Source organism: Ptychodera flava, chromosome 18, assembly GCF_041260155.1.
Source record: "Ptychodera flava strain L36383 chromosome 18, AS_Pfla_20210202, whole genome shotgun sequence".
Classification (NCBI taxonomy): Eukaryota; Metazoa; Hemichordata; class Enteropneusta; family Ptychoderidae; genus Ptychodera; species Ptychodera flava.
Genome location: NC_091945.1, coordinates 26,505,486 through 26,517,697, shown reverse-complemented (window position 1 = coordinate 26,517,697; position 12,212 = coordinate 26,505,486). Strand labels below are relative to the sequence as shown.

The following is a 12,212-nucleotide window of genomic DNA, read 5'->3' as shown; positions in this document are numbered from 1 at the left end:
CTTTCATTGTTTGAAATATCTCTGTAACAAATAAAATAGGTTTCATACAAAGTTTGTCTTTTTTATAAAATTTATCGAAATTAAATGCTAGTTTTGACAGTAATATACAACATAAAACTTTGGGGTATGGGGTAAGGTTTGGTCCTATTTCATGAAAACTATAGAAGATATTGCATATTACAATATGTCATTTTAAAGCCAAATAAATTGTCTTTCCAATGGCAGCCCATAATCTAGACTATGGTAAAAAGTAAGCTCAGCAGAAAACTTACAAGACGACACATTTAACAAAAATATGTGCGAGTCGGTAATATTCTGACTTTACGGTACCCTTCAAAACATGCCAGTAACAGTCATTCAATACCAATATTTTGACTCTTAAAAGTCTAACTCATATTTTTGACATGTCCCTGTACCAAATAAAATATATTTTATACAAAGAACTGCCTTTTGTAATGTGTCTAGGAAAATAATTGGTAGAATTTGAGATTAGTTTTGATGGTAATTTGCGACATAAAACGTTGGAGTATGGGGTAAGTTTTGATCTTATTTCATGAAAACTATAGAAGATATTGCATATTGCAACATATCATTTTAAAGAAGAGTAAATTAACTTTCTAATGGTACCCCATTGGCCTCGTTATGTTCAAAATAAGCTCAGCAGAAGACTTACAAGAAGACAGGTTTAACAAAAACGAATGCAAGTCAGTAATACTGTGATTTTTCGGTACCCTTCAAAATATGACTGTTACAGCTACAGGATCCCAATATTTTTCTGTTAAAAGTTTATTCCAAGTTTCTAACATGTACCTGTAGCAAATAACACAAAGTTAATACACAGTATTGCCTTTTGTATTATGTATAGGTAAATAATTGGTGGAATTTAGATTAGTTTTGACAGTAATTTGTGACATAAAACTTTGGGGTATGGGGTAAATTATGGCCCTATTTCATGAAAACTATAGAAGATATTGCATATTGCTATATACCATTTTCAAGAAGAATAAATCATCTTTCTAATGATACCCCATAACCTAGGTCATGTTAAACAGAAAGCTCAGCAGATCACGTACAAGAAGACAGGTTCGACAAAAATCCACGTGGGTCACAAAATCGTGATTTTGTGGTACCCTTCAAAACATGACCGTAACAGCTATTGAGTCCCTATATTTTGTCTTTTAAAATCCCATTTCTTATTCTAGGGATCCAAGGCTTCTGAAAATTACAGGTTTGTTATCCTGTGGGGTGAGGGGGGGAGGTGCACGTAGACGCCCCTCTAGGCTCGACCTAATAGATTGTTAGTAATGCTTGCTGTATATAAAGTAAGACAAGGAGGCATAGACAATTTTCCAAATACGCCTTAAACAAAATTATTTTAAAGAATAATATTTAAAAATTAAATTATAACAATAGACAGTCGTCAATAATCTATTTACTTGAAGGAGAAAATGGCAATGTGACTATGTGTGCACGTTTTCGAGTCTTCTTTTTAAGGCTGTGCATTAGTTCATTGCATAACAATAAAATGCCCATTCACGATATACCAATGTAGCAAAACTTGCTATTTTAGTGACTAGAGACAATAATGCATGGTAAATACCCAATTTTTACATTTATTTTCTTCTTCAGCACATTGCAATTAGTAAATAACATCCATAAATGTGTTTGATTTGCTTCATAAGGAGGAAACAATAGTTATCGTATTTTCTTCCCGTTAAAAATACTGAATTACCAGAAAAAATCGATTTAAAGTTATCCAATTCTATGACGTCATATTTTTTCACTAAAACTTTATGCATTTTAGAAAGACCAGTATCTAAGCTTTCTAAAACTATAAGGTATATGGCATTTCAAGCCAGTTTACTTCATCAAGGAAAATGTTGTACCCCTACCACCTAGCTTTTGCACACCCCACCTACGATACACGCAATTCAAACACGCAATTCAAAATGACTCAAGAGAAGTAGTGTATAGTTAAATATCTAATGTTAACACTTTTTTTCTTGTTTAATATGTGGGAATAAATAATTCAAACACAAAAAGCTGTCAAAATTTTGCTTAATAACAAGTAAATCACAATTGTTACATGGTATTTTGGGTAAAAATTTCAAATTGTCAAAAAAATTCATTTTAAAGTCGTCCTATTCTATGTACACAAATTAATTTTGCTAAAGTTGGTGTTTCTCATAAAGAGCAGAATCTCAGCTTTCCAAAAATGTATAGTTTGTGCTATTTCATGCTAGTTTACTCAATGTAGGGGAGGATATAGTACCCCTTACCCCTACCCATTTTTCGCCATTTTTTGCGGTACATGCAAGTCAAAAACCAGCCCAGATAGGTAGTGCATCCCAAAATATCCAATGTTAACATCTTTTTTCTTGTTCAGCAGGTCCTAAAGAACAAAAAAATACCCAAGAAGTAGGGATGTGGGGGGGGTGCACGGTGGGCCCCTCCAGCCCACGGACTATTATTGATTGTTTTGCTGAGAGATGATAATACAATGCCCGTGTTCTTACCCATAGGTGAGATGACGACGGTAGCTCAATGTTGGAGAAACCAGGAGGTACAGGTAGATGACTCATTTTGTGACGAAGATAGCAAACCAAAGAGTGGCAAATACCCGTGCAATAAAGAGCCATGCCCTGCAAGGTAATCATGCCAGCTGAAAACTGTCATGAAGATTTTTTGTGAAATGTCTGTCATTCTGAAACCCAAATGGTATGGCACATTTGCTCAATTGAGAGGAAGTAAAATGTGTGTATATAACTATTTATTTTCACATTCCAGTGACCAATACCATTTCAAACTAAGTTTCCAGTGATCCTGAGAAACATAGAAACTTATGTTTTTCCCCACTGACACAAGAATACTTTCATTGTCATAAGTACACACAGTTAACAGGTTTGCGTGTACACTATTAAAAAAATTCATTTGATAACCATCATGAAGGTCATAACACTTAGTAAAAAATAGGGAGACATAATTCCATGCTGACAAATCAATTTAGACGGTACTGTGCATTCTATAATGGCACGAGCAGGGTCTCTATTGGGGACACAAGCAGCAGAAAGAGCCCCTATTGATTGCCAACACATGAATTCAGTGTACCCATAAAATTCATATGATTTCCTTTGTAAGTGTCAGCCAGAGTGGCCCAAGTCGCTTGGCTTTTCTCGGCAGCAGTTACTGGCTGGCCTAGCAACTGTTGTACCTTTCAAACGCCCTCTAGTGTTACAAGCCGTAGGGATGTGTATGCGTATTACTTAGGCAAATGATTGACAAGAACCTCGACTTACAAAGTGATCAGTTTTACACAAATAATCTTGAGTTGCAGCTGATAGTTGACAAAACTTAAGGAAGGTTCTTTGTCTTGGTATAATCTGAGATAAGCATGGGTATGCAGAAATGAATTTAGAGAATTAGGCCAAACACCGACATAACACTAATGCTGCACAGTGCAGTTGTAAATAGACCTCCATCATGGACCATGTGGCCGTGTTCCGTGCTTACATGTTTTCTTTCCACTCAATCAAGTTGATAATTTACCCTGTTCTGTTAACAAGTGGTAATATCAGTTAGTAACAAAGAAATCAACTCTGCGAAAGTTGAAAAATTGTCTTAAAGGAGGTCAAAACAACACCACACATCCACATACACCCGACTGTCCAGAGTGCATCATTTGCGAGCGTGGTTTGTGCGGATCTTTTGGCTTTGTCAACCTCCTAGACAATATTTCAACATTTGCAGAGTGGATTTCTTTGTGATTGACTGATATTACTGCTAGACGATAGTTGCGCATGACAGTATTGGTAACTCTGCAATTTAGACAGTATGTCTACTTCCCTTATTGCCTATGGTTCTACACAAAGCACTGTATACATCATTCCCTTTTTCACAAATTCCATCCCAATGGACACAGTTCTCAACAGTTCTCCAATGTAGACGTTGTAACAGGAAGAAAACCCCCTACCACAATTTAACCCATTGACTGCTGTAATTTTTTCCCACTAAAATTTTAGTGCAACATTTTACCAATTTTTATAAATTTTTCTGCAATTTTTTCGATGATTTTGGATCAAATGGACATCACATTTCATTGGCTACAGTTTTTTATCAAAATTTTGGTAAAAAACTGACTGGGGTATATTTGATAAAGGCAACAAAAACTGACCTTGCCACTGAAAGAGTTAAGGCTTGCTGTGAACAATTTTTCATATAATTGTAATTTTTCCACAGGTGGGTGGTTGCAGAATGGCAGGAGTGTAACCGAGTGTGTGGAGGGGGCAAACAGAAACGCAAAGTCCAGTGTATGCAGCAGAGAACGCAGACTTACAACAAGAGCGTCAAGAAACATTTCTGCCCGTCACAAAAACCAAAGAAATGGCAAACATGTAACACACAAGAGTGTCCACCGAAGTGGGTTCCTGGGAAATGGTCAGAGGTAATACCCTTCATTGCAGTACCCTTTCTCTATTTTCAGCTGATTGCACTAGACTTTGTGCCAACACCGTATCTGGTATACACGCACTGTGTGCATGAAGCCCCAATCTTTTCATCAAACAGAAAGTCACATTTAGTGAGGTCTTGTTGTTTGACTAATGTATTGTGTATGTGGTGGTCATTTACGTGAAACTTTATTCTCTTGTAAACTTTCGTGCCAGGTGTCTAGTTGTAATCTCAAGGGTACCTGCTGTAAGCATAATTACTTATTTTAATTGAGACGACGTTTCTTTGATGAGACTTTTTGTTGATTGTGTCAAATAAACACATAGTGGGTTCCATTCGCATGATGCATGTATACCGGACACCATATCAGCAATAATGAGTGAATTTTCAAAAGTACCAATTTTGAAAAGTACCACTGCCTGAAAAAAGATGCAAAAAGTTTGGTTCGTTTCAAATCTCGCTGTTAGTCGTGATTTACCTTTGATAAGCTTCTTGAAAGTGTCTGCATTTGTAGATTCAAAAGCTGACCTAAATAAATGTGCCATCTCTCTTCCAGTGTTCTGTTACATGCGGAAGGGGAGGCCGCACCAGGAATGTCACCTGTACCTCCGTGGACTCCAAGGGAAGCCATCGGAGACTGCCGGAGAGTTTCTGCAGGTACTCCCCAAAGCCAATTCTTACCAGCCCTTGCAGCAGGGAAGAGTGTCCCATTGAGACCCAGTGGTTTATATCCGCATGGAGTGAGGTGAGAGAGTACTACAAAAAACATAGTCCATAGTGCTGTCACATCAGTGGAAAATGTTTTATCTTCTATGAAATCACTATTCATCTACAAATGAGGGAGTAACATCTTTGTGTGAGATTGTTTGAATGTCATTGCGGAATAAGAGCCACAAATTTGCATATTGATGTGATTACTGCCATCATTTCAGTGGTCAGCAATCGGATATCCAAAAATTTCACTTATTGCAATTTATAATTTTGATATACCTATAATTCCACTCATTGTAATTCTAATTTGTCACCAGTGTTCAAGTACATGTGGTCTGGGAGAGCGCACCAGACAGATCAAGTGCAGTCACCTTGACGTCCATGGCCAGTACAGGCAGCTACCAGATGAGAAATGCTCCTCTGTCAACAAACCTTCATTGCCTCTTAGAAAGCCATGTAATTCAGGCATGTGTATGAACGAGGGACAAACTGACACTAAATGGTTTGCATCAGAATGGTCAGTGGTAAGTAGGACGGGAGGAATTATTAGATAAAACTTGTATGACTGGAACAACAATTTAGTGCATTAAGGGAGTACGCGCCTCAACATTTTTAAAAGACTCAAAATTTTGCGCAAATTTTCAGTAAGAGATTTGAAGTCCTTCTCTTTCGATTGATGTTATTTATAACAGAGATGATGAATTGTGCTTCTCCTGCAGTGTTCCACAACCTGTGGCAGTGGCATCCAAACACGGCAAGTCAGTTGTATGTCCACCAACCAAGCCAGTATAGCGGCCATGTGCAATAGTGCTGAAAAACCTTCTACCTCACAAGCTTGTACTTCACAACCCTGCCCAGGTCATGGTAAGTGTGAAGATGTAAAAACAACTTCCTTGGTTTAGTGCACATCTTTGCGTAAGAATTGACAGTGACTAATACATAAATGTTTCATACGTGTACACTGTCATAGTTGCCTTTGTCAACAGGTCAAGTTTAAACTAAGATTACAATCACAAATTTCTGCCATAGTGGGGTTCTGTTGTTCAAAACCTAATCATGTTTACTGCATGGGATTAAAAACTGCTCGTCGGAATCTGAAAGGAACGGTACACCAAGGTAAAGCCCACATTTAACCCTTTAAGTGCTGCAATATTTCCCACTAAAAAATTTTAGTGCAATATTTTACCAATTTCTGTGAATCTTTCTGCATTTTTTTGATAATTTTGGACCAAACGGACATCACATTTCATTGCCTACAGTTCTTTATCAAAATTTTGGCCAAAATCTGAAAAAAATTGACAGGGCTATATTTTGTGAAGGTGACAAAAATTGACTTCGGCGCTCAAGGGGTTAAGTGACTGATGCAAAGTGTTCGGCTAGACCAACCTGTTTTATGTTGCCGAGCAATAGTACACCCAGATCAACATGTGTTGTAATTTCATCTTTGTAATTGACTGTAAATTTCTTTTCACAGATCCAGGCTGCACAGACCAGTTTGATTGGTGCCATCTAGTACCTCAGTACAATGTATGCAATAACAAATTCTACGGTCAGAAGTGCTGTAAATCCTGCTCTATGGGCAAAAGATGATGACTGGACAAGTTAGAACAAAAAACAGAGACTATAAAATCTTTTTATTTGTAGAGATTAAATTGTATATTAAGCTTTGTAATTATTCCTACTTTTATAACTGCAGATTTACAAAGCTGTTGGCAGTATTATACGTGATGTAACCTGTTCACCCCCGATTCCCAGTAAACAGGTCCGCGATCACCATTGATAGCAATGGGCTTAGGACTAAACCATGGTGGTGAAAGGGTGAAAAATCCTATAACAACATGCCCCCTGCTAACTAGGTAATTTGTGTGACTGCAACGTGGGAAAACATTTAAGATCCATCAACAGGAACTGTTATTATAGGGGTGCAAATATCATAGGGATATTTTATTGAGCCATCACTGAAATCAGAGGACCAAAGCAAATTGTGTGCATATTTATTAACAAAGAGAGAAAATTGTCATAGAAGAAAAAAAAGGTTTGCCGTCAATCATGTTTGAAATTACAAAAGTTACTAGCATGCAGACATAACAAGTTATATGTGTTTACTGAATTATTGTTGTGTGTCAGCTTTACGCAATAAGACAATGTACAAGTTCTGGTGTAAGCTATCACCTAGAAGTGACATACATGTAAATAAAATTCTTATGGTCAATAGAGAATTAAGTATTCAGTGCTGTAACTTTTGCATGTACAATACTCAATATTGTTGAAAAGCAAGTTTAAAATGCATGATTTTCAATGCTTGGGTTTTTAGCTACTATAGAAGCTATTGGGATGGGTATCCGTCCGGCGTCCGGCGTCAGTCTGTATGTATGTATGTATGTATGTATGTATGTCCGTTTGTGAGGCGTCCGTCCACTCAAATATCTTGAGAACCGCAGTACTTACTGATTTGATATTTGTTGTGTAGATGAAAAATATGATTTTGAGAAACTATTTTTTTTTATTTTTTGATATTGTTGAAAATAGGCAAATTAATGCCAAAAAAGGCGTTTTTGGTGAAAAATCTTCTTGTTCATAACCGCTGGTCAGACAGCTTTGTTATTCGGTATACAGGTCTTTAGGGGTAACCCAATTTAGATTTGTTCAAATTGTGATGAAATATGCAAATGTGTATTTTTAAGGAATTTTTTTGTCATTTTTGGTCAAAGTTTGACTTACATTGTATGTAATTCTTGTACTGTATAAACCCTATCAATTCACCCAGAAAAAAATAATTAATATGATTTTAAATAATTGAATTAATTAGGAAATCATCAAAGCCAAAATAATTTTAGTGTGGAATTATCAGAAAGTTCAACTTTGTTTGACAGTTCATAGTGAATTGAGGATTAAAACATGTAAAGGCAACTTTCCTGAATCCCAACTTTGATATATTCTGAACCACCATTTATGTTATCTAAAAGAAATTGCTCATAATAGTTTGTCATGATAGGGTGGTCAAATAAATAGAGATAGAGAAAGTTCTAATTTCCATTTATGGTTGACTTGGTAAGGATAAAATAAGATTACTTTTTGAGGAAAAAAATAGAGTGGTCAATTAAAAGAGTGGTCAAAGTGATAGGGTTTTTATGGTAAAGCTGGGCTGTAAGATTCCTCATGTGCTATTTATAGCAATTATGCAATCTGTGTAAACAGTGTAATGAAAGTGTAACATGATTCCTTATAATGCTTTTGATGACCTTGAACTTCTTAAGTTTCAAACATTTGTCTCTTCAGTGTGCTTCTCTGAGTACGTACAGTCTCAACTTATTCAACAGAACTTACTTACAATGTTAATTTGAAAGTTAAAATGTGCTTGGTTAATAGGATGAAAATACTGATAATAAAGATAACCAGCTCAAGATTCTTTATAACCTGACAGATATGCTGTTTTTTTATGACGTAAATCTTGATTTAAGCAAGTCTTGTTTACTTTAATTAGAATGTAATTAACTCTCGTTTATTTGCTATTATAGACTAATATAGTCTGATGAAATATGCAAATCTGTATTTTTACGGAATTTTTTTCCATTTTTGGTCAGGCCATCCTGAAATGAGCTATCAAAGATATCCACCTTCTTCATCAATACATGTGTCACAAAAGGTTATTCTCTACATAACACAGCAGAGCTCTGTCAACTGTTGAGTCGCTTGTTTTTTCAAAACCGCTGGTCAGACAGCTTTAATATTTGGTTTACATGTCCCTAGGATGACCTGAGTGAGATAATTTCATACAGTCAGGAAATACTTAATTTTGTATCCATGTCTATAGTAGCTTCAGGGACTTTGGCCCTATGTTTTTAAGTCAACATACGTTGCTGTTATTTATTGCAATTATGTCAGTATTGTTTTGGTCATATGAATGGCCTGTATCGATGTTCATTAGAAGAAAACCTGGTTTGCAAAGATGAAATAGTCTTGGTGTTTTTAACTGCATCAAGATGTAGCATTAACCATTTTTTATGAGAATGATTACACTTCTGTCAAGCCACCAATGAGAAATGTTCCCCCTTCCCCCTTTAAAAGATGAGCGACAGAGTAACGAATATGCTCAATAGGACAAAAGCTGCAGACATTGTGCCCTCAAGAGGTGACATGTGAAATCCTTCTGTTTTGGCACCTCTGCTGGTCTCATCAATTACATTGGGGATCTAGAGATTCCATTGGGATCGATGTCAAGATCTGACTAGACATTCTGTGGGAATAAACTGTTTGACACCACAATGTATGTTCACTGCAACTGGAGAGATGCCATGGACACACAATGGACTATTTGCAAGATGTCTACAGGAAGAGGATCAAAATACTGTGGGCAACCCAAATATAATCCTTGGAAAGTATTTATTGCATTCCAGCCATCACAAGTAATGCAAGTGGAAATAAACTGATGGAGAAGAAAATAGAGATGAAACTATTGTCTCCCTGACCAGTTTTAAAGTCAGATGGAGCTTAAAAAACCTATATGTGCTGTATTTGAAGGGGTCTGCTCAAGAAATGTGTGCTATAGGGCCCAAGCAGTATCAGGAACAAGCTAAAGCACCCTTTCTGGTGCAGTTCCCTAAAAGTGTGGAAAGGACACGAAAAACCGCCCAGTCCGCAAAACATTATAAATTTAATTTAATGATGGAGATGTATGTTTTGTTGATGTTTAGACTATGCAATTTTAATTTCTAAGTTATGTTATTATGTAAGTATGAAACTACTTTATTCGCAACTGTACAAATGGTGCTAATAAAGTGTTTTCCATTTACTCTTTTGTTGATTGAAAGTATGTGGTAGATTTTAATTTAATCAATTTATTGTGCCAGGACATACATGAAGTGTAGTGTAGTGTAGATTAATATATATTTGTGTACAGTGTTCATATATAAGAAATTTTTCTTTAAAGTTTATCATCAAAATATTTTTGTTGTCATCCTTTTTGAAAAAACTGGTATGGCTTTTTCAACACATTGAAATATCCACTTTCCAATGTTGCCATTTTGGGAAAGTTAGTAATTGCTTTTGTGCTTGAAAAACTGGATGGTGCAAAGAACATGAATGTGTATAACTATAAGCCTTAGCATAACTTATTAATGTCTTCAAAAACTTTATAAGGCATAGTTTGAGATGAACATTGTGATATGAGCAGGGAAACCTGCCTAGATTGTTTTATCAAGCTAGCTATGATCAAAATTTGTATCTTTTTCCATATATTCTGTGATAGCTTTTAGTTCACAGTCTACGCATTCATTGTTACATACTGAAAAATGGTATAGTTCCATAACTCCTCCCCAATCCATGGCCATCACCTTACCCCAACTGCCATGCTCAAAGTATTATTGGATGTGTAAACTATCTCTATGCAGAGGAACATGAGAAATTGACAAAAGAGTATTTCACCTGTTCACCCCCAACTTCCCATAACCAGGTCCACAATCACCGTTGATAACAATGGCTTTGGGCCAAACCATGGTGATGAGAGGGTTAATTCAACAAAATTTGGATCTCAGCGTATGTAAGAGTCTTCAAATTGACACCAGTAACCTAAAGCAGATGATATTCTCAAACAAAATAAGGTAGTTGGCACCTCAGCATTGACTGGCATTCAAAATCAAGACTAAAAATCAGGGGTCATCATGCAAACTTTGGTACAAGAGAAACAAATCAATAAATATTTACTTTGACTTGAGAGTCAAAATGGCTGTCGTCCCTGAGTTAACACTATGGGATGAAATTAAAGTTTTAAATTTCATGAAAATGAAGCCGATAAAAACTTTACTTACTCCAAATGCTTCAAAATGACCCAAAACAAGCTGAAGACCAAAACAGTATTGTAAAAATTTCAGAGTATAAATATCTGACCCTGAGGCAAAATTCTATCTTAAGCGTCCCTTTTAACTTACATAGCCTCCTGCCCTGTCCAAGGTTAAGAAATTTTATATCAGGATAGATGTCCCATGCCTGTTCCAGATTCATTCAGTATTTTCATCAATCAGCAAAATGATTGTTATACTTGTCCTTGTAGAACTTTTTCATGCCACAGGGAAGTTGTCTGCTGTATCAAGGCCAGCAACGTCAATAAGTGGTTGTGGACAATCTTTTGGCCATCCCCCTGATCTTAACCCGTTGAGTGCTGTAATTTTTCCCACCAAAATTTTAGTTCAACATTTTAACAATTTTTGTGAATTTTTCTATAATTTTTTTTATTATTTTGGACCAAATGGACATCAAATTATATTGGCTACAGGTTTTCATCAAAATTTTGGCAAATATCTGAAAAAATTTGACAGGGGTACATTTTGTAAATTTGACCAAAGTTGACTTTTGTGCTCAAAGGGTTAAAGGGACATTTTACAAATGTTTAAGGAAATGTACAAGTTAAACAGCAACCTGAAGCATGGAAAGCTGAATACTTATGACAGAAATAATTAGAGAATAACTGTCTACGTGGTAGTCTCATGTTCAATATTGATAATTGAACTCGTGGTTTATTTACAGCGTGAAATTTTTTATAGGATATCTTACAAGAATAAATGAGCATTTTTGTGACTTTGTTAATCAAGTGTATATTTTAATTAACATAGCTATTTTTCCAATAAAAAGTACAGAATAGTTGTTTAAAGTTCTACAGTGTACTGTTTGTCCAAATAGTCTATTTTGCATCGTTCAGAAGTTGTAAGGAGTATTTACTGCCAATTTGATGTGTACGTATGTAAAAGCTTTCAGTTGTGTACAGGTCTTCTTGTGTACGCACCTTATAAAGTGAAAGTCTCAATCTTTGAATATGTTTTTTCCCCAAACAAACACTCGAAGTACTTCCACCATAACAAGGGCAATGAAACTGTCAACATATTATCACGGAGTATCAAAAATTTATAAATATTTCAAATTGAAAATTGCTAGACACTGTCAAATGCAATGTGGAATTTTGTTTCTTAAGAAGGATATTGTGAAAGCGCAGATGTCATGGAAACTTCTCAAGCAGCGTGAGAGATGTGTTTATGATGCAAAGGCAATTTTTGAGACTTGAA

The 12,212-nt window shown here is 35.9% G+C and overlaps 1 protein-coding gene across 2 annotated transcripts in view; it reads left to right on the top strand.

Annotated features, from left to right (window-relative positions):
• LOC139117262 (A disintegrin and metalloproteinase with thrombospondin motifs 18-like) overlaps positions 1 to 6,825 on the top strand; it is a 151,908-nt gene extending 145,083 nt beyond the window's left edge. For both annotated transcript variants that reach the window (XM_070680210.1, XM_070680209.1), the window contains 6 exons: positions 2,523 to 2,649; positions 4,237 to 4,441; positions 5,003 to 5,191; positions 5,475 to 5,681; positions 5,877 to 6,021; positions 6,632 to 6,825. In XM_070680210.1, the coding sequence (XP_070536311.1) occupies positions 2,523 to 2,649; positions 4,237 to 4,441; positions 5,003 to 5,191; positions 5,475 to 5,681; positions 5,877 to 6,021; positions 6,632 to 6,747 (989 nt within the window). In that variant the 3' untranslated portion in view covers positions 6,748 to 6,825. The remainder of the gene's footprint in view (positions 1 to 2,522; positions 2,650 to 4,236; positions 4,442 to 5,002; positions 5,192 to 5,474; positions 5,682 to 5,876; positions 6,022 to 6,631) is intronic.
• Positions 6,826 to 12,212: the final 5,387 nt, after the last annotated feature.